This window comes from Setaria italica, chromosome VI (assembly GCF_000263155.2).
Source record: "Setaria italica strain Yugu1 chromosome VI, Setaria_italica_v2.0, whole genome shotgun sequence".
Taxonomy (NCBI): domain Eukaryota; kingdom Viridiplantae; phylum Streptophyta; class Magnoliopsida; order Poales; family Poaceae; genus Setaria; species Setaria italica.
This window is the reverse complement of record NC_028455.1, coordinates 3936506-3957789: the sequence shown is the minus strand read 5'-3', so window position 1 is coordinate 3957789 and position 21284 is coordinate 3936506. Positions and strand designations below refer to the sequence as shown.

The 21284-nt window shown below is 45.9% G+C and overlaps 5 protein-coding genes across 6 annotated transcripts; 3 read left to right on the top strand and 2 right to left on the bottom strand.

Moving 5' to 3' along the window:
- Nucleotides 1-1462: 1462 nt before the first annotated feature.
- Nucleotides 1463-3234, top strand: LOC101784081. 2 transcript variants are annotated; one of them, XM_022827671.1, is made up of 6 exons: nucleotides 1463-1630; nucleotides 1721-1915; nucleotides 2252-2418; nucleotides 2553-2637; nucleotides 2730-2798; nucleotides 2929-3234. In XM_022827671.1, exons 1-6 carry the CDS (start codon nucleotides 1526-1528, stop codon nucleotides 3097-3099), a joined length of 792 nt encoding a protein of 263 aa, XP_022683406.1. In that variant the 5' UTR covers nucleotides 1463-1525; the 3' UTR covers nucleotides 3100-3234. The 2 variants fall into 2 exon arrangements, with proteins under 2 accessions (XP_022683406.1, XP_004972763.1); XM_004972706.4 differs by having other exon boundaries at nucleotides 1464-1630; nucleotides 1718-1915.
- A 345-nt stretch (nucleotides 3235-3579) lies between these two features.
- LOC105914672 lies at nucleotides 3580-4833 on the top strand. Its single transcript, XM_012847066.3, has one exon. The coding sequence runs from the start codon at nucleotides 4065-4067 to the stop codon at nucleotides 4647-4649; it is 585 nt and encodes a 194-aa protein (XP_012702520.1). The 5' UTR covers nucleotides 3580-4064; the 3' UTR covers nucleotides 4650-4833.
- Nucleotides 4834-4909: 76 nt separating this feature from the next.
- On the bottom strand, nucleotides 4910-7256 carry LOC101783678 (acyl-CoA-binding protein). The gene is made up of 4 exons (XM_004972704.4): nucleotides 7101-7256; nucleotides 6361-6478; nucleotides 5289-5351; nucleotides 4910-5145 (listed from the first exon to the last, which is right to left on the bottom strand). Exons 1-4 carry the CDS (start codon nucleotides 7110-7112, stop codon nucleotides 5069-5071), a joined length of 270 nt encoding a protein of 89 aa, XP_004972761.1. The 5' UTR covers nucleotides 7113-7256; the 3' UTR covers nucleotides 4910-5068.
- A 1114-nt stretch (nucleotides 7257-8370) lies between these two features.
- Nucleotides 8371-11642, bottom strand: LOC101783272. The gene is made up of 4 exons (XM_004972703.4): nucleotides 11489-11642; nucleotides 11310-11404; nucleotides 10806-11199; nucleotides 8371-8938 (listed from the first exon to the last, which is right to left on the bottom strand). Exons 1-4 carry the CDS (start codon nucleotides 11575-11577, stop codon nucleotides 8659-8661), a joined length of 858 nt encoding a protein of 285 aa, XP_004972760.1. The 5' UTR covers nucleotides 11578-11642; the 3' UTR covers nucleotides 8371-8658.
- A 5066-nt stretch (nucleotides 11643-16708) lies between these two features.
- Nucleotides 16709-20276, top strand: LOC101782869 (probable polyamine transporter At1g31830). Its single transcript, XM_004972702.3, has 2 exons — nucleotides 16709-16978; nucleotides 18497-20276. Exons 1-2 carry the CDS (start codon nucleotides 16976-16978, stop codon nucleotides 19973-19975), a joined length of 1482 nt encoding a protein of 493 aa, XP_004972759.1. The 5' UTR covers nucleotides 16709-16975; the 3' UTR covers nucleotides 19976-20276.
- Nucleotides 20277-21284: the final 1008 nt, after the last annotated feature.

Sequence of the window (21284 nt, the reverse complement as noted above, 5' to 3'; positions counted from 1 at the left end):
TACCCTTTCCTTGAAGACCTCTAACGTCTCCTCTTTCAATTTCCACCACTTTATTCTTGCAATTTTAGCTTGTTTATCCCTACGTGTGTGCATCTGAAAATGATAGTCCGTCACCACAAGCTTATGTTGAGAAACAACGCATTCCCTAGTATCACATTGCAATCAAAGCATGCCCGTTTATCCTCTCTTCTTGTGAGGATAAAGTCAATTTGGCTATAGTGTTGGTCACTACTAAAAGTCATTAAATAGGACCGTCTCTTTCTAAAAAAAAGTGTTTGCTATCATCAAGTCAAAAGTTACTGCAATGTCCAAGACTTCCTCTCCCTCCTGATTCCTACTACCGTACCCAAAATCTCCATAAACCGCCTCGAAGCCTGCACTTGTTGTACCTACATGCCCATTAAGATCTCCTCCTATGAAAAGCTTCTCGTTAGAAGGTACGGTTGTAACCAGGCTATCTAAATCTTCCCAGAAAAGCCTTTTAGCACTCTCATCGTGGCCTACTTGGGGGCATATGCACTAATTACGTTCAAGACCATACCACCAACGACAAGCTTAACTAGGATAATCCTATCCCCTTGCCTTCTCACGTCCATCACTCCATCCTTGAGACTCTTGTCAATCAAAACTCCCACTCCATTTCTATTTGCAGCTATCCCTGTATACCAAAGCTTGAAACCAGTATTGTCCACCTCCTTCACCTTCTGGCCCTTCCATTTAGTCTCTTAAACACATAAGATATTTACACGTCTCCTAATCGTTACGTCAACTAACTCTCTTAACTTACCTGTAAGAGACCCTACATTCCAACTACCTACACGAATATTAGTGGTTCGACTAACTTACTTGCCCTTCGCACCCGTCGAGAGAGATGTGAAGACCCTTGCTTATTTTTCACTACACCTGGACGCTGATGTAGTGCGCCACTAAGGAAATGACGACTCGATCCTTGCTCACTTGACACCATGTCCAGATCGCGACACGATGCGTCACAAGGGAGAGACGACCCGGCTCTTGCCCATTTAACACCATACCCGAGTTCCGATATGGCGCGTTGCTAAGAGGGTTACACCCCAATGGAATTCTCTTGGGTTTCATCTCTATTAGAATGGTTAGGTTTAACGTTGGCTCGCCAAACCTATCACAACCCTCCTCCTTTACCAGGGCTTGGAACCTATTGTGTTGAGACAACATAGGCAGAGTTCAGTTACTGCTATCAGCATTCAGAGTTTTTGATCCATCATGTGGCTTGTGCTCTTTGGTAGCCTACTTGTAATGCCATCTCGTGCCAATCAGAAAAAAAGAAGAGGTGGAGTGCATCGGGTCCCCACATGTCAGTGTCAGCCTCACTGTTTCCACACGACCAGATGCCACGAGCACCACTCTTTTTTTGAAAAGTGACGAGCACCACTCTTGCCTTAGCCACAGAAGACACAGCATGTCCTGATCTCCAACCAAATGGCAGCCATCACCTTCCTCCGGCTCCTCACGGTCCACACCACCATCATCCTTGCAGCCCCACACCATGGCTGCCACGATCTCCTACGTGGCCGCCCCTTCCCTCATCAACCGCAGCTCCATTGCCAGAGCTCAGCGGCCGGCGCCGCCTCCAGTCATCTCGGCATCAACTGTGAGTAGGGAATGCATCACTTCTTGTTGCCGTTTGGTTTGTTTCCTTCCTGTGATCGTGGCCATTGTTGATGTTCTTGTGGTGCAGAAGACCAAGACCGGCTTCCATGGGGTGTCGCTGGTGGACACGAGGTGGGCGGCCGGCCACCGGAGAGGCGGCGGCGGGCGGAGGAGGCTGCTGCAGGTGAACGCGAGGTCGACGGCGGCCAAGAACATCGAGGTGGAGGTCGACAAGCCGCTCGGGCTGGCCCTGGGACAGAAGCCCGGCGGTGGCGTCGTCATCACTGTCAGTCCTCTCTTCCTTTGCGTTTTCCTTTCCTGATTCCATTACATGAATAGCTCATGCATGATCCCGGGCATGATCTTGGATTGGAAACTTCAATTTCAACACTGAATTGATGTTTTCAAGAATATGGATGGATAAGAGTCAAGTACTCTAAGTATATATGCTTCAGAGAGAAAATACGCGATCAAAATTTTTTGAAATGATTTTAAGCTGAAGATCTAGTTTGCTAATGTATCCCCTTCATCTAAACAACACGTTTGGTATGATTGACTGAAACTGCAAATTCAAAGAGGTTCCGGCTACTGACTAGTGATTTTTGGTTTGGCCTCGGGTTAGTCTGTGGAGTCTGGAGGGAATGCAGCAAGAGCCGGACTGAAAGCCGGTGACCAGGTGCTGTACACAAGCAGCTTCTTCGGAGATGAGCTGTGGCCTGCAGACAAGCTGGGATTCACCAAGACAGCCATCCAGGCGAAGCCAGACTCCGTCTACTTTGTAGTGAGCAGGTAGGCACATGACCATGTGGTTGCGATGCGACTTCTGATATTACTAAATTTGAGTGAAATGGTTGTCCTTGAGTTTACTTTGGACTCTTCATGTGTGTATATGTTCCCCCAAATCTCATTTTGAGTGATATCAGGGGAGCTACTGATGTCGATGTGAAGCGCCTACCAAAGAGGCCGGCACCGCCCCGGTTCGGACGGAAATTGACTGACGCACAAAAGGCAAGATCAAGATAACAATAGCTACTTTTTCCCCATCAACTTGAAGCCTCAGCATATATGCTATAAACTGCAAATACCCCATTTTTTTCCAGGAGAGAGCCACACACATCTGCCTTGATTGTGGATACATATACTTCCTACCCAAGCCTTTTGAAGAGCAGGTAACAAATGCATAGCTATCCCTAAATCAGTTACATAATTATTGTGTTTACTCCTTTTCAGATTGTATAATTGAGTACTGTATTTCAATTTTCTTCTGATGAATTTTAACCATGTTCTGTATTTTTGCAGCCTGATGACTATGGTTGCCCACAATGCAATGCGGCAAAGAAGCGATTTGCAAAGTACGATGCGGCCACGGGGAGGGCCATTGGCGGTGCGCTGCCACCTATTGCGGTGATCGTAAGTTTGGTAATTGGCATCGCCGGAGTAGGGGCTCTGCTAGTGTATGGCCTGCAATAGGCTGTTCATTCTTCAGAACCAATTTTTGCTGTGCGCAAGAAGCTCAGCTGACTGCTGCTGTACTAAAATCTCACGAAACACTGAGTGATACATAAATATATCAAAGGGAATGGAAACATACTATGCTTGAGGCCATTGGCTAGTCTAATCTTCATGCCGAAAGGCAGCGCACTTTTCAGAAACGCTTCCATTGTCATTCTGCTCTCATCAGCATAGAGATTTTCTGCAAAAGGTTTCTGCTACTCAAGGTCCAATCCAAACTTCAAAGATTAGTACACACCTTGTCATGCGCAGATTCTAGAACCATACAGAATCATCTTTTTTTATGGCTTGGGAAATGATGTGAGCTTTGTGGACAATCTGAACAGTTTGCAATTTTCCCTCGTGACCGATAGCATAAGCTTCATCACTACCTTATCTTTTATTCACTGCAGAAGGAGATTGTACTGAGAGGCTCACAACTACTCCCACTATGGTTTGACAGTTTTTGTGGCTGAAATGATCCATGGTCCGGCTTATGATATCAGCCATCGTTTTCACCTACTCAATCGGCTTTTACGTCATAATGGAGTCGATAAAAAGAACATTTTCCTCATTAAACCCTAGTTTAGTTTGTGATCATTGTGACTTAAAGCATGAGAATGACCTGACCTGCAAGTCCTTGTCTTCTGTGTCATCTTTCTCTGGGATCAGCTCATCTACCAGATCAAAGTTGGCTCCTGCTCTAACTACAATCCAGAGATACACACATCAGCTTTACATTACAAAAAGCAGGTGGTTAAAAATTAGTTGGAACAGGATGAGCATGCATCCATATATAGCAGGAACTGATCACTGATCAGGTCTGCATTGCCATTGGCAACAAGTAATCTGCTGTTGCTTAGAACAGCAAAACATCTGCTGTTGCTTAGAATAGCAAAACATCTTCAGATATATCAGCAGAACAGTAGAGAGGTATAGTGATCATGAGCTACTGGGGAAGCTCCGGCGGGTCGCCGGCGTGGGCAGGGAGCCGGGGGCCGTCGCCGGTGGTGCCGCTCCTCATCGTGGTGGCGCTGGGGTGGGTCATCTGCCAGGAGACCCTGATGTGGTGGTACGAGCAGGTGACGGAGGTGCAGGATACTGTCACGGACAACGCCGTGCTCCTCGTCCTCGGCGCCGGCGCGCTCCTGCTCGCCCTGGCCGCCGCCGGCGGCCGGAGCGAGGTGGTGCTCGTGCCGGTGACGCTGGTGGTGGTCATGTTCCTGATCCAGAACATCATGCTCACCGCGCTTCTGCTGCTGGTGGCGGCCTACTTCGCCGGAATATACTACTACCGGCCGGATGGACGGTACGGCGGCGGCGGTTTCAGCGGCGAGTGGGGCGGTGGTGGCGGCGGCGGCGGCGCCGGACTGGGGTTCTACATGCTGCTGCTGCTGTGCCTGTTGCTGTGCGCCATGTTCTCCGACGGCGGCGGCAGCTGGTGGGTCCCTGGTCTGCTGCTGGTCGCGTGCGTCCTCTGCCTCAACCTCTTCTCCGGCGGGAAAGTCTGGGGATATGAATACTTCTGAACATCTCATGTTTTCAGGGCACAGCTTTTATATCTAGGCAATTAGCTTGCCAGATGAGAAAGCATATTTTAGAAGAAGAAAAAAAACATATCCACAAGAGATCATCATTACAGTTTTGATTAACTAATGTATAGTTAGATTAAGCTCCTTGTTTTTACCTTCTAATCAGTGGGTTTTGCTGCTATTTTGCCTCAGATTTATCTCAGAAACAAACTGGTTTGCCAACCAGTGTTCTATGCAACTCAGTATCACAGACAAGAGATCATAATTTAGAAGACTAAAGTCTTCATCACAGATAGATAGATGGATGGATAACTTAGGTAAAGAGTGCATAAACAGGTACATGTTTCACATCCCAGTGGATCAAATAGCATAGGAGCTCAGCTGATAATAGCTGTTTGGTTCAACAGTTAAGAGATTTAGGAGCTAGCAGCCTCCTCCTGGAGCTGCTTCACCTTGGTGATGTAGTCATTCATTGCCTCTTCCTTTGATTTGCCTGCAAACATCCCAAAAGTTTAGCGAGTACTATAATGCAATCTTGTGATACTACTAGAATAGATGTATCCTTGTAAGATATAGTATTGTGGTAGTAAACAAAATTAAGTTGCCCAAAATACAAGGATCAGATAAGTATACGACCTTCAACAGCCTTCCAAGCATCCCACTTGGCCTTGTCCCTCATGTTGAACATGCTAGGACGAGCTGCAGAAGTTTATTAACAAACAAACATGTAAACACAGGTTTGTGGTAAAAAATACAGAAGATATGTAAAGAACACAATGACAACAACAGACTATGTGCTTCAAAATCCCATGAGTTAATGGCAACTGATTAGATTCTGCTGCACAACTGACTTGAAGTTCAATGGATATTTCCATTTGAGTAAAGGAAATGGGGAGCGCCCAGTTCAAAAAAAAAACTGACTAGAAGTTCATTAATTCCTTTGTTACAAGTGATACATGGTTATGTATCTACATGTTATCATTTAGGGTTCCTCATTTTGCATAGAAAGCCAATAAAAGCATGTGAATGCTTTGAAGCGTATAGTGATATGAACATTACAGTTCTTTAACTGCATGTTCAGCTACTCTGACTAGCACTATGAACATGAATTTATTATTCATCAGCAGCTAGGTGCAGCAAATTTCATCACTAAATGATGTTGCAGAATAATGCATAGAAAACTGTATTTCAGTATCGGCTGAACCCCAAGAGGTTAGGTGGGCATCTAATATATCCCTACCGTTTAGTACTCCCATTGAACATAAAACTATTCAAGAATACAAATAAGAAACTGCAGGCTTGGGTGATCCACTACCTTGCTGAACCTTTTGTTGCTATGTCCTACTTAAACACATCCCAGAACCATGGTTAAAATTTAAAGTACAAACTTAGGAAGAAAAAAAGATAGTAAGGTTAATAGGCTTATCCCATTCTTTATTGTTTTGCTTGCTTTCTAGGACTTCTCCTTTATTTTATATTCTTATGTAGAGTATCAACAATATGTTTCCACCAAGTATTGGATCTCTAAATGTTAAACTTTTGCAGAATCTACATGATAACACAAAGTTACACACTACATACTGCGAATAGTATTGTACACATGGCACTTAAATTGGGTTTGTGCAAACCAATAAATTGATCCATGCTACAAACTTACAAAGAGAACTGGAAAAGGAAAAACAAATTAGATGCCTGATTATATGCTTACAGGTATTCACAGGTCCAACAGTGGCCTGCTTGTAGAGTGCGTATAGGATCAGCTTGTTCTCATTGCTCGTGCTATCAGGCAAGGTCTTCGCCTTCTCAGCATACTCCTCAAATTCCTCCTGCAACAGAGATACAGCTCATGGATCATGTTCTGTGGGACTACACCTGCAATATTACACTAAATTGTTTCACAAGTTAATCTTTCATGTGAATCTCTGTTGAACCATGTGCTTCCTCACCCTATATTACGCTAAGAATTCCAGTCTTTGAACCATGTGCTTCCTCACCCTATATTTCGAAGGAATTATAGAAAACCCAGAGATACCAAAACCAACAGGGAATTTCCCATCTTACACCCGAAGGCGTCATGAAAACTCAAACAATAGCTGCTGCTCAGGAGCCAGGACGGCCCAAATGCATTGGATCCCCTCTTAGGACGAACATCAAAGGGCAAATCATTAAGCATCTACAATTCCAAGTGCTGCAAAGAATTAACAGTCTGAATCTACCAGATCTTGGCTACGCATACAAATCTAGACGGAAATTAAGACCATGCAGCACCGGACTCCAAGCCTAGATCCGTTCTATGAATAGTCTGACGACGCTTGTACCGACACTATGGGTTACGAGATTCTAAACTGAACTAGAAATTCTGAACAAAACATGGAGATGATTAGATGGATAAAGATTTAATCTTTAACAAGATAGTAACAGACAATGGCGATTTAGGAAGCCGTGTACCTGCAGACCCATGGCTTCGAGGTTTTAGGATTGTTCCCCGTTGGGCTATCTCTTCTCGATTTCAACGATGACTGGCGACTTAGATCGGATCCAATCCACTTATATAGCGCAAGGCTGGAATTACTGCGTAGTGACAAACCCCCCCTGTTTCAAAAGTTAATTATGAAGGGACCCCTGTATTGGGCAAAGTTTTGCAGAGAGGCCCTCACAATAATTGCGGCCTTGAACAAAAAAAAAGGTCAAGGAAAAGAATTTAAATAGTTATGGTTATTGCTTCAGATTTGTTCTTGGGCGAGCTATTTATTAACAAAGAAAACGAATATTGATCCTTTTTATTATTCAGAAAAGTTCTTACTTCTTCTTATTCAGAGAAGTTGTCACTTTCTTATAAACGCAGTACTGGAGTTTAGTAAAGGAAAAGTTCTCTTAAGAAAGTGATAAGAACATGAGGAAGCATTGGTAACTCCATGTGAATCACAGTAGCGAACAGGGGACATCCACATGGTAGGGAAAGCCAACGCACGCAACTCATCACGAGCTGTAGCTTGCAAACATGAATCTGTTTTCCCAGCCACATAAATTGAACCTACAGGCTAAAAAAACAAATTCATCAGTCAATCGACAGGGATTTGTGCCCTGAATTTCTGCTCTGTTGAAGCATATTTGAATGTTGTGTGCTTGAAACTCAAATCAAACCACCAAAGCTGGCTAGTTCTGTCATTGACTCATTGTCATGGACTCATGGTTCATGGCCATCTGGTTCAGTACGTTACCCAAAAAGATGAGATGATGAGCATCTCGCAGCAATCATCATGGGCGCCAGCAGAAGGCAGAAGCAGACGAGAAGAACAGAACTAGGATATGCTCAGCCAAGTGGCTGCAAAATATGCTGCTGCTAGCTACTGGCACTATGACAGTGGGCATAGAATCTCTCTCATCACTGCTGTGCTGACTGCTCTGAGAGACCACAAATTAGATGCCAGCGTCCCCATCCTATAATTGACTGATCAAAGCATGCATGGCGTTCAATCATCAAGCAGCTTCAATAGATTCCAATCAATGATCACTCCTCTGTATGATGACCAGATCAGATTGCCTGGGAGGTTGGAAATGTAATCCTGTCCCTTCTTTCAGCCAGGATTTATGTTGATTGTTAATATCTCTGTTTTAATCTGCCAGCCAGGGAAAATAAGAACCTAAGATCAAGCAGAAATGAAAGCAAATATATGCCCATCTTTGTCCGAGGAAGGATGGTGTGGACAACAATAAGAAAGCACAATGCCCAAATTGATATGGCCATCCAATCCCTCTTACTAATCATGAGCAGAAGCAGAACATGTTTTAGTTCATACTCCAGCCAGTTTGGGCCAAACTGGTTTGGACACCCCTACTAACACACCCACCACTTTCAAACAATACGTAGATGATATATACCATTTACAGAGTAGCCTCAACTATATACCAACTGCTGTACATGTGAATGGTGCATCTGTCATCTGTGCAGAATCTACAAACCTAAACCTTTTTCTTTTCTTTTCCTGGTTGGAATTTATACAGCTCAAATCTTGGGCACTAGCTTCATCATGAAGCTGTATTGCACTCCTTTAGCTATCTTGGGTTCGGGCCATCTAGCCCCTTCTGGTACACGGATGCGTTTGAAGCCTTGGTTTTCGTACAGGCGTAGGGCGGCGGTGTTGTTTACATCGCAATGCAGTGCCATGGACCGGCATCCCCAACTCCTCGCTCGTGCCTCTGCTTCTTGGACCAACATTTTAGCGATTCCTTTACGCCGTTCCTCCTCTCGCACAGCGACGTTTGCTATATATGCAATACCTGTTCTGCACAAGTTGGAATGTACATTGAGTAGCTTTTAAGGGGGGAAATACTTGTGTCTGCACATTTAAAGGAAATATCATTGAAATGCATAATGGAACATCTTTTGAAATCACATTCAGACTGAAGTTACCGCATGGGCTGATTTGTAACCAACTAAATATGACTCGTTCACTACACACCATGACACCAAAGCCAAAAGTAGTTGGCAAAGGTGGTTTCAGAACGTGAAGTGACTAAGTGATTGTGTTTAGTGATCCATTCCCTCGAACTTCCTAGAAAATGCAAACAAATATGTCCATCCGAGCATTTCATACACTCAAGATTTAATGTAGGAAACTAGGTTATACTTCCTCCTGTAGGTACAAAGTAAATGTGTTGACATTGATATGACATCTGAAAGAGACCTGATTAGAGTTATGCTACCTAGTAGGCAGGGAGGGGCAAATTTCATATGATTTAATTAGGGTGAAGGGCCTGGCTTGTTCCGGAGTCTTCACTTCTGTCCTGGAGACCCTAGATTCAAATCAGCCTCCTTGCAAAATAAGGTAAGGCTGCCTAGCAATTCCCTTCCCCATGTGTTCGAGGAAAAAAATTCCTTCCCCAGACCCACCTTCTATGGGATCTTTCAGCACTGGTTGCGCCTTAGGATTTAATTAGCGTAATATTGAACAGAAACAACAATTTTCAACATAACTAGAACTTCCATTGTGTTGAATAGACTCCAATATGGACTAAAGACTACAGTACAGGCACTTTACATGAGAGTTTTCTGCTCCTGCTTCACAGCTTCAGTTGAGATATGAAGCTAGGTTTTTGTTCCATGGAGAGGTCTTCAACAAATACCGAGTTAATGACTTCTACACAAATTAACACTTAAGAATGACAGTTTGCATTCATAGTTAGATCAGAATCAAGAACAATTTATATCTTGATTCTAGTTCAATTTTGAAAAAGGAGCTGCACCATTTGTAGAACTTAATTTGCAGATTAAATTGCAACAGTCTTAAATAAATTACTACGGAGTGTCATCACTGCCTGCAGTGGGTCAAGAAAATGCCTTCAACCATTATATCAAGACAAAAAAACACATTACTTCTGTTTAGTAAAAGAAAACAGCATTTTTCTAGTTAGAGCAAAAGCAGAAAATCCCTCCATATTGTCTCAAAAATAGTTTGACAGAGCATCTTTTATCTTTGATGCATGCAAGTACAAAGGCTATAGTAATAGTACTATTACGCCGTTGGCATGTGTAATGCATATAAGCTGAGAAGACCCTCCATCTTCTGGTAAATCTAACGATGCATTTAAGCATTCCCAAATTTTGCAATTAGTTACTGCCTTCAGTTGCCCTATGAAAGTAAGTTTGTCATAATCAATGTTGTTTTCTGGCCTTCCATATGTATCGAGAGCGGAAGGTGGTCTAAGTTACTGCCTTCAATTGCCCTATGAAACTAAGTTCAAGGCTAGAGCACATATTGTTGGTCTCTTTCATGAACAGATTGAGCTACACGTATTTCCTTATCTAGACTCTACTGCCCTCCAGATCAGGAAGGGCGCATTGAAGTGTTATGATTGCTTTCTGACATTCAATGCATCTTATGTCATGTTGAAACTTCATACTTGCTAATTGTACTAAGTATACGTTAGAAAAGCCAAAATGGGCAAGGGATTATTTTCTTTGAGCAAGTCAAACAAGGGGCAAATGCATATAACCAGCAATGATAGATAAGCATCGTGAAAGTAAGTAATGGCATTGACAAGGTCAGTCCTACAGCAAAAATTATAGCGCTTTCATTCCTCTATCTCAACAGTCTGAACAAATAGAATAGAGAAAATCTGATTGATATGTTTCAGTAACTAAATATGTACCTTCTCTGCTTCAGGGATCCCCTTCTCGGAAGATAGTCCGCAACCGTATCAATTGTAAGGATGCCAGCTATGGAGCCTCTACTGAGGCTGTACTTCTGAAAGCCGGCATCCCTAGGATCTCCACACTCGATGTCGAAACTATTATCTACAGAATTAGAATTGACCGCGACAAGGCAAGTCCTCATGCACCCAGGCGGGACTGTGAACCCAGATAGCAGCGCAATGTAACGGTCGATCCGCAGGACAAGGTCCAGTGGGAACTTGTAGCCGGGAAAGAACGAGCCGCAGTGGGTGTCGGCCACCTCCCAGCAGTCCTCGAGCCGCGCGTCCCGGACGACGATCTCGGGGCACAGGGCCGGCAGCAGCTCGACCGTCTGGCTCGCGCAGCAAACCCCTGGGAAGTGGAAACGGAGGAGATCGTCAAGGGAAGCGGCCGCGTAGCTGTGTGTGAATTGTGATGGATCCTGCCGCGTGCGCGGGCAATTCAATCAATCAATCAATCACCTGCCGTAGCCCTGCCTCCGGCGCGGTACGGCCGCCGGTGAGCTGCTCGGACGGAAGGGAGGATGATCCGATTCGGATTATTTGCCGTCGCCGGCCTGCGAGATGAGATCTCTTGCTTTGAGCGGAGGGAAACCGTGGGGAGAGGGGAGAAGGGAGGGTGAAATTTGAGCAGCTCGTACCAGATCATGGCGTGGAAGCCGGAGTTGGAGCTCCGGGCGAAGGACGCCGCCGGAGCGGCCCCACACGGGGCCGCGCGGGAGCCTCGCATTGCTCCCGGTCCCGGAGGAGCAGCAGCTTTGGGAGGCGCGCGTCGGCTGGGCCAGCGGCGGAAGGGACGAGGGAGAAACGATAAGGATGGGCGGGAGAGCCGTCGGATCACGATTCAAGGTACAGGATTTAGGCTTCGTTGTCTTTTTTCCACAACGCCCCCACAAAAAATCCTCTTCCTTCCACCCCTCCTCCGATTATTCCATAAATTAAAGCACTTATATAATGACTTTATCGATCTTATAAGATCACCCAGCTCAATCTTTTAGAGCTAAGGACACCCGCAATGGATGCCGTTAGGCTCTCTACAAGGTTCCACGTAGGAGAGAGAAGGCAGAAGAGAGAATGTGCTCACGCTTAAGCCAGCGACGTTCTATAGCACGCAATTCAACACTTGTGGGCCCACCAGCGCCATTCTCATCCTTTTCCTCTCTCTCTCTACCTCAATCGCCAGGGTATCTGAAAGTGCATTGGCCTCCTAAGTGAGTTTTGGTATTGATGACATGCATAATTAAGGAACTAATGATTTTATCAAGAGGTTGACAGGTTAAATCTTAAGAGATGCAAAAGTGCAAGGAAGGACCCCCAAATTATTTGAAGAACGGTGTTGGAGCATTAAAAGAAGATCTTTTTATGATTTCTATTTTTTGAATTTGAATATAGAAACACCGTACTATTAGGGGGACATGGATGACTGGCTTGAAGTTGTCAAATGCTTATTTGAGATGCTAACCACCCATGAGAAATACTACCCACCACACTTGCACGTATTGTTTTCTCACTTTTTGTGTGAGGATCGGAAGTTCCGATGCTTATTTGAATAGAGTCGGAAGTTCCAACAGTCGCATAACAACACTGTAACGGCTAGTTTTTGAGGGTCGGGTATTTATACCCCTTCACCCCCTCCTTCAGTTGTTGCTGACTGTCCACGAACAAAACACCTCCAAGAGCTTCACTACACTTTTTCAAATCCCTTCTTGAACTAATCCTTGAGAGATTTGAGCTAGGGTTTGGGTGAGACGAAGATTCAAGGTGTGAGACTCCTTTGAGTGTGAGGATAAGCTTGTTCATCTCAAGAGCACTTGAAGTATCTTCGGTCTTCGATTCACATTTATTACTCTTGAAGCTTGCTTCTAGATGGTTAGGTGTCGCCAGTTTAAGCGCAACATTTGTATCACCCCATCATTAGTAGATTCATAGTAAGTAACTCACTCCTCCTTTATGGTTGACTGGAAGAGGTAAAGGGTTATTGAGGACCCGGCTCTTTATGAGCTCCTTAATAGAGACGTAGTTTACTTAGTGGGAGTGAATTTCGGTAAACAAATTCTAGATCTTGTGTGCTTATTGTTTTCTTCATTTCTAGTTGACCTAGAGCATGTTTTGTACCGATCTATTATCTCGTGAAGTTCCTCCTATAAAGTTCACCTATAGTAGTCTGTAGACATCTTTGCTGAACTTTTGATTCAAATAGATTCTGCAAAAACCTGTTTAAATTTGAATTTCGTAGAGTACTTTTTAATCTATCGGAAATTCCAACCCTGTCGGAAGTGCCGACAGTTCCGGAACAGTGTTGGAGGTTTCGACGTATTTAATTATGTTGCGAAGAATTTCCAGGTGTTCAGATCAAGCCTATTCACCCCCTAGGCATCACACATCCTTTCAATATCGTCGCCATGGCCATCGGCTGGTGAGCAGGACGGGCGGGCGCTGCCGCCGGCAAGGGGGAGGATGGCGCCTGGGGCGTCGATCGGCCACCACCTGCTGTTCGGGCTGGCTTGCCAGCGTCAGCGCCATAGGCCACCACTTCACCGGCTGGGGCAGAGGTCGGCATCCCGGCCGATCGGGAGAATGGGCAGCGAGGAGGGGGCCGCCAACACCGGTGAGGCGGCCAGGGCGCGGAACCGGGCTGCCGGAGCATGGTTGATGACGCGGGCGGCCTCCATCGGGGGCGGCATGCTGCTCCCCCTCCCTCCAATCCAACACCAGCTCCGCACCGCACAGAGATAGCCTACTGGCGGCGTGCTCCGGAGCTCACGCTCGCGCGCTGAGCTGCACACCGTTCGAGCTCGTGCGGTGCCGGAGCGAGGCTGCTGCCGCAGACGGCGCGGGCGGATGAGGGAGGCGGACCGCGGCTCCCGTCACGAGTGAGCCGGAGCGAGGCCACCACCACATATGGCGCGCGCGGACGGGGGAGGTGGGGTGGAGGCCATGAGGCGACTTCCGACGCACGTAGGCAGGGGTACGGCTTCGGGTGAAGACCAATACTCGCCGGGGGCTCCGCCGCAAGCCTCGCGAACCCTGTGCTCCGCGGCCGCTGGAGATGGCGGACGGCGCGGGGAGGTGGCAGCGGCTGGTCGAAGCTTTGGGAGAGAGGGAAAGGAGAAGACAGGAGGAAAGGGAAGGCAATAAAATATTTCCGGATGTGGGTCCCATGAAGCTTTGAAACTGATGTCAATAGATAGATTGCTGGGTGGATGGCCTTTTATGCTGTCTATAGATGAGCTGGATCTGTGTTATAGAGAGCAATTTACTTCAACCATTGCAGTGCCTAATGGGATAGGGTTTAGGTGAATGTGTGCGCATTTATGTGAGCGTATGTCTATTTTGACTTAAAAAACAGCACGCTAGATAGAGTTGGATTTGAATGAACTTATGAGATGTTTAGTTAGTGGAATTTAGGACGGAATGGTCCATATAAGATCATTATATGGATTTTGGTAGGATAGACTCAATTTTTATTGTTTCGTTTACATCTTAGATTATATAGTCTGGCTTATACAATGTCGAATTGCAGACGGAATGTAGACATTATAATAATCCTATAAATTGCCCCGAGATTATTTTCATGGCTTTTACAAAATTACCTATACCACCGGGATGCAAATATCCGTTATCATCTGTACAACGAGGTGATGATAGAGCATTTCATTCGCAAACTTAACACACTCAGCTCCTCAAAAGGCAAAGACTGCCACACTACATCAAAAACGAGAACAAAACATCATTGTTCCTTGGATAAGGAAACGAACAAAAACAAACCACTAAATGATTCCAGCTACTGAGTACTGGCAGCGGATGTTTGGTACCATGGGCAAACGGGCAGACGTGCAAGTCATACAAAAGCAAGTATATATCTTGCTCCATCCTGAATTTGAATGGTGGTCGTTTTAATATTTTTAAATTTATAGTTTTCACTATATATCTAGAATATAATAGAAGCTATGAACTTGAAAATGTCAAAACGACCTACGATTTAGAGCGGAGAGAGTATTTGTTAGGCAGCATATAGTAATATACATAAGGCAAGCATGAGGCGATCAGCTTACAACGATAATTAACATATACTCCATACTACTACTTCACTGTTGTCTTAACGCAATTAACTGCTCATGCAGTAACGGATTACTGAAAGTCTGAAAATGCCAACGGGAAACAATTTGGATAGGAGTTTTTTTTTTTTTTTGAGGGGGATTTGGATAGGAGTACCTGAGTGAGCGGACTGCGGTGGAGTGAGCGAGACGGCCCATTAGGCTTTCCCGACCAACAAACAACTATCCTAACGCTGGGAAGCTCATAGAGGGCCCTTTGTTTTTTTTTTTGAAAAAGTCTTTTGTGGCCATTGGCTTCTCTGGCACTGGGCTTTTTCGATGATTACGAGATGGGCCTCCCCGTTTGTCTGTCTGAGTCTCTCTATTCTCTCTCCTCAGTCAGAAACAAGAAATAGAACAGCAGGTGCGTGACGTGGAATTTTTTATTTTTACATGTTTTATTTTAGCACAGAAATATATAGTCAAACAAAAAAATTGCAAAACTATGCTATTGTCTCCGGCCCAGCCGGCGGTAAGGCCGGCTGGGCCGGCGGAAGCCTTCCGCCGGCCCAGCCGGCGACAAGGGGTATACCCCTCCGCACCATACTTTCAAAAAATCATAATTAATTCATATCAACTTGGATAGAGATAAACTTTATATAAAACTTGTAGATCTCGATGAGATCTACAACTTTTTAGTTAAAATGTTTTTCATTTAATGTCATATTGGTGCTCAAATAATCTACACAAGTTTCACATCTAAAATTCAATTTTGAGATCTGAAACTTGTGTCGATTAATTCAGCAACTAAATGGCTCTAAATGAAAACAGTTTGAACTATAAAGTTGTAAATCTCGTCGAGGACTACAATTTTCATATAAAGCTTATTTCTATCTGAGCTCATATGAATTAGTTATCATTTTTTGAAAGTATGCTGCCCAATTTCAAATCTAAAAATTGAATTTTAGATCTGAAAATTGCGTCGATTATTTGAGCAAATAATCACCAATATGACATTAAATAAAAAAAGTTTTAACTACAAAATTGTAGATCTCGTCGAGATCTACAAGTTTTATATAAAGTTTATCTCCATCCAAATTGATATGAATTAGTTATATTTTTTTGAAAGTATAGCACGGAGGAGTGTACCCCTTGTCGCCGGCCCTTCCACGGCCCAACCGCCGTCTGGGCCGGCGGTAAGGCCCTTCCGCCGGTTGGGTCGGCAACGATAGTCTAGTTTTGCAATTTTTTCATCCAACTATGTATTTCTGCAAAATAGAAAAACATATATATAAAAATAAAAAAAATTCGCGTGACGTGGCTCGTGCGCGGACCATGCACGCTCCCACGCGCCCCACGTGCGACAGATTCTTGCTCCGGGCGCTGTGCCTATAACGGCACTGATAGAGAGGTTTCGTGCCTACTCCTACTGCTTTTTTCCAAAAAAAGAAAAGAGAATGAAATTTGGGAGCCCACAGCTTGCAAATTCCGCACCGTTTATTTGTTTTTGGTTGCGCTGCGTCGCGTCTCACTTCCCCAACAGACCAACACTAACCCAACACTCACCCTCTACTAATGGCCAAGTTACCAGATTGAGAGACCTCAATCCCCCCCAAAAAAGGAGATTACCAGCCTGAGACACAGGAGACGACGTGTAAATCTTTCGCCTTCGCGTGGTCGGCAGCATGCCATGCCAGCATCCCCAAGTCCGACGCGGGTCGTGCCGTGCGCACGCGGGTCGCGTGCCCGAACATTTCGCGCTAAAACAAATAAAATAAAATAAAAGTCGCGTCTCCTATCCCATCTGACTCGTGGGGCCAGGCTATACTACTCCCTTCCCCATCTGCTGCGCCCTGCTCCTCTGCCGCTGCTGCTGGCTGCCTTCTTCTTCGGGCCTCCGCCTCCGCCCCCGCCTCGCCGCCGTCGCTCTCTCTCTCACACACAGACCTCCAGTAACTCGGCGTCCGTCCAGGGGAGAGGAGGGGGGAGGCGCGGGACAGGACGCGCACCCGCGCTCGCGCCGCCGGAGAGGAGACGGGGCGCGCGGAGATCCGCACTCCGAGCATGCGGCCCGGGGCCGCCCGCCGGTAGATGGTGAGCGCGTCCATACTCCTACTCACCCCCCCCCCTCCCCCCCCTCTCTCTCTCTCTCCGATTCTGCTTCTAAGGAGTTGTGCTCACTCCGTTCCATGCCCAGTTCTGATCGCCTTGTTGCTTCCTCGATGGAGGCGAGTTGGTTAGTCTCCTGCGCGATTTACCTGCTGGCTGCTGAAACCGCGCTCCAATCCGGACGGGTGCTTCTCGGCTCCCGCTCCAGATCGTGCCTCCTCGAATCCGACCCCGATCGAGCTGCGTTGGATGATCCGCGCCGCCTCCTCCCCCAATCGAGCTCGCTACGATCCCAGCGCGACCCACCCGGTCGCCGGCGGCCACCTGATCCGTTCCGTGCCGTTTCCGCATATATTTCCTCACACAAGTCTGATTAGCAGATACGGCAGTTCTTCTTGCTTCAATGCTTAGCTTCCCTTCTGGATTCCACCTTGCGATGAGGAGAAGCAGTTGCGGTTCCACGCTTCTACCCCCCATGATTGCTGCAAAGTCAGCAGCCTTGATCCCATCCCAACTAAATTAAGCCTTCTGCTCCAAGTTTCTTCACATACCAGTTTGCCAAGTTGTGTGGTACGCTGTACACTTGTACTAGTGAGATGTAAGCACAATATAAATTCCCCGTGCCATGTGGAAGTTGTGAAGTAAACCTGGCCATTCATTGCTCTACTTATACTTATGATGGAATAGTAGAGATTCTTGGTTTCCCTAATTATTACTGATTTATAATTAGTGCATTGGTATGATCCTTATTAAGTGGACATGAAATTTTATTTACCATGATGTAGAGTCCCGTAGCATTTTACTTGAGTTCTCAAGACACTGTCACTTGATATTGCATACTAACTTCCCTTTTGTCACTGCCCTTTTTCATTCCACTCTTTACCACAAATTTTAACACTGCAGCCTGCTTTTGTTTCTGGATATGGAAACCCATAACAGAATCACAACATAATTTCTTGAGCGTGCACTCGATGTTTTGATTGACCTTTGGCCTTCCGGACGCATAGAATTTGCTAGCACCCTTCAACTATGAAACAGTGAGCCCAAATATGATTGACACAATCTGATATCTCAAATCAAGCCTGTTAATACTAGGCCAAATCAACCACATTATTTCACACGGATTTTTTATCACTGTTTATCTTATATGGATTTTAGTACCACTGTTTATCTTAGATGGAATTTAGTACCAGTTTTTGTTCTACTGACTGAGCTTATTTTTTCTGCGGTCTCCAATTTTTATTTTATTTTATTTTCTTATGACTTCCACTCTCACTATTACTAGTGCCCCATTGTCCCCAGTAAACATACCATTCAAAACCTGATATTTCTAAGTATTGTATAATGTATAAAGAAGAAAATACTTGCATGTTAATACTGAAATGAAATGCATCGGTTTTTCCCCATATTATTACTTATGTTCATTATGTCCATCTTGCATGTTGAAACAAGCAACAACCTTATGCATTGCATATTACTGATTTTCTGGCTTTGCCATTGCAGAAATTGAGGAACACAGCAATAACACGAGCAAATTCAGCCTGTCTTCCAATGGGGGATCGTGTTGCTGTCAAGTACAATAGTGTCAATGAGGGCGAGGAGCGTAAGGGAGGCCATGGCATTCCCAAAGTTTCCATGGTCCCTCTCATCTTCCTCATATTCTATGAGGTTTCTGGGGGTCCCTTTGGGATTGAGGACAGTGTCAAGGCTGCTGGGCCACTGCTAGCAATTGCGGGTTTTCTTCTGTTTGCACTCATATGGAGCATTCCAGAAGCTCTAATCACTGCAGAGATGGGCACTATGTTCCCAGAGAATGGTGGTTATGTTGTCTGGGTCTCTTCTGCTCTTGGTCCCTTTTGGGGGTTTCAACAAGGTTGGGCGAAGTGGCTTAGTGGTGTCATTGATAATGCTCTATATCCGGTCCTCTTTCTTGACTATGTCAAGTCCAGTGTTCCAGCTCTTGGAGGTGGGCTACCAAGGACCTTGGCGGTGCTTATCCTCACAGTTGCACTTACATACATGAACTACAGAGGTCTGACCATAGTTGGCTGGGTGGCAGTCTTTCTTGGGGTGTTCTCCCTCCTCCCATTCTTTGTGATGGGATTGATAGCTATTCCCCGGATTGAACCTTCAAGGTGGCTTGAGATGGACTTGGGGAGTGTGAATTGGGGATTGTATCTGAACACACTGTTTTGGAACCTCAACTACTGGGATTCAATCAGTACATTGGCTGGAGAAGTCGAGAATCCAAAGAGGACCCTCCCGAGAGCTCTTTCTTATGCTCTAGTTCTAGTGGTGGGGGGATACCTGTACCCTCTGATCACTTGTACAGCAGCAATTCCAGTTGTTCGGGAGCACTGGTCAGATGGGTATTTTTCAGACATTGCAAGGATTCTCGGTGGTGTCTGGTTGCACTCATGGATTCAAGGAGCTGCTGCATTGTCCAACATGGGCAACTTCCTTACGGAAATGAGCAGCGATTCTTACCAGCTTCTTGGGATGGCCGAGCGCGGAATGCTCCCTGAATTCTTTGCCAAGAGATCTCGCTATGGAACCCCACTGATTGGCATCCTGTTCTCGGCCTTTGGTGTGATCCTGCTGTCCTGGATGAGCTTTCAGGAGATCGTTGCCGCTGAGAACTACCTCTACTGCTTCGGCATGATCCTAGAGTTCATTGCCTTCATCAAGCTGAGGATGACACATCCAGACACCTCTCGGCCCTACAAGATCCCTCTAGGCACCATTGGTGCTGTCCTGATGATCATCCCTCCTGCTCTCCTGATCGTGGTGGTGATGGCCCTCGCATCCTTCAAGGTGATGGCAGTAAGCATCATGGCAATGATCATCGGGTTCGTGCTGCAGCCATGCCTGGTGTACGTGGAGAAACGGCGGTGGCTAAGGTTCTCCATCAGCGCAGACCTGCCTGATTTGCCAGATTCGCACGAAGCTACCAGCGATGATGCCGTTCCTCTCGTCTTCTGATCCACCTGTGCTATATTCTGGAGGTGTAGTTCCCAATCGAATCAGCCTAGGATGAAATGGAATACACTGGGATCCACGACTTGTATCTCCTGATGAGCTCCGAAGTTATTTGATCTTAGACCATCGTGTGTAATGCTGCATTCCACTGTCATCATGGTGTTATTGAATTACATGTTGGCATCAGCTGGAAATGTAAAGCCTGTGGTGGTAAATGGAGCTCCTAAACATGCATGTTGTTTCGTGTCCTGTCGTTTAGTTTGACCTTTACTATTGATAGATCCACGATAATGGTTTAACACGAGGATCTGAATCTGGAAGGGTCCTTTTTCTTCTAGACAACATGCTATACTCTTGAGCTGCAGTTAGCGATCGTGGTTAGAGCAACTTCAAGAGTATCCCAAAATATTCTTCCCTTCAAGAGTATCCCAAAATATTCTTCCCTAAAAATATGTATCGGGGGTTCTTTCAAAAAAAAATTCTCAAAAATATATCAATTCACAGCAGATTGCTAATAAATAGCTTCCAATATTTCAAAACAGGCCACGTCATTGTATTGGGCCCATTAGAATTCGTTGCTTTTTTCCCCACCACTGCGGCACCAATGACGGACCCTAGCACAGTGTCGTGGATGTTGAGCGCGGCGACGGCAAAGACAAGCACCGGTGCAGCACAGAGCAGCGCGAACGTGAAGACGTGCACATACATGTTCCCCGATCCCAGGCGCTCCATGTTCCACCCGAACACGCAGAACCTGCACATCAGGGACATCGCCGCCACCAATGGGTCGTCGACGAGGTCCAGCAGCCCGCCAGCCCACTCCGCCTTGGCGACTGCCGCTCTGCCATTGTTGTACTGCGAGGAGGCGTTCACGACCATAGACTCGTCCAGCACCGCCGCGGCGTCCTCGTCATCGGTGGATGTCAAGAGCACGACCTTTCTGCCGAGAGGGCCATAGATCATGTACAGGGCGGCGGCAACGGGGAAGCCGAGGCCGAGCGCCATACACAGGTTCAGTCCGGGCGCATCTCGCTGCTGAAGTTCCAAAAGAGGGCGCAGTAGGTGTACTGTGCGAAGCAAGTGGTCCCTCGCCCTGCCGCTCGACCTCCGCACGCAGGAAGGGCCGCGCGAGCGCGGGAATCAGGATTAGGGGAGGAACGCGAACGCTAAAATATACACGGTGGTAGGCTGTTTTTTAGCATCTCGAAAAAAAATAGGGAAGGTTTGGGTGTACAGTTGGAGTTCATTTTTCTCTTTTTTTCAAAAAAAAGTATTGGGGGTAAGATTAGCAGCGTCTTGGAATTGCTGTTAG

What these genes read in the sequence shown, in the direction of transcription:
- LOC101783678 (XM_004972704.4), bottom strand. An exon ending in TGTTGGACCTGTGAATACCT is followed by an intron (nt 5,352 to 6,360) that starts GTAAGCATATAA and finishes AAACTTCTGCAG; the next exon opens with CTCGTCCTAGCATGTTCAAC. An exon ending in TGCTTGGAAGGCTGTTGAAG is followed by an intron (nt 5,146 to 5,288) that starts GTCGTATACTTA and finishes GGATGTTTGCAG; the next exon opens with GCAAATCAAAGGAAGAGGCA.
- LOC101783272 (XM_004972703.4), bottom strand. Translation starts at nt 11,577, where the DNA reads ATGCGAGGCTCCCGCGCGGCCCCGTGTGGGGCCGCTCCGGCGGCGTCC. An exon ending in CGGAGGCAGGGCTACGGCAG is followed by an intron (nt 11,200 to 11,309) that starts GTGATTGATTGA and finishes TCCACTTCCCAG; the next exon opens with GGGTTTGCTGCGCGAGCCAG. An exon ending in GGATCCCTGAAGCAGAGAAG is followed by an intron (nt 8,939 to 10,805) that starts GTACATATTTAG and finishes CAACTTGTGCAG; the next exon opens with AACAGGTATTGCATATATAG.
- LOC105914672 (XM_012847066.3), top strand. Translation starts at nt 4,065, where the DNA reads ATGAGCTACTGGGGAAGCTCCGGCGGGTCGCCGGCGTGGGCAGGGAGC.
- LOC101784081 (XM_004972706.4), top strand. Translation starts at nt 1,526, where the DNA reads ATGGCTGCCACGATCTCCTACGTGGCCGCCCCTTCCCTCATCAACCGC. An exon ending in GTCTACTTTGTAGTGAGCAG is followed by an intron (nt 2,419 to 2,552) that starts GTAGGCACATGA and finishes GAGTGATATCAG; the next exon opens with GGGAGCTACTGATGTCGATG. An exon ending in AATTGACTGACGCACAAAAG is followed by an intron (nt 2,638 to 2,729) that starts GCAAGATCAAGA and finishes ATTTTTTTCCAG; the next exon opens with GAGAGAGCCACACACATCTG.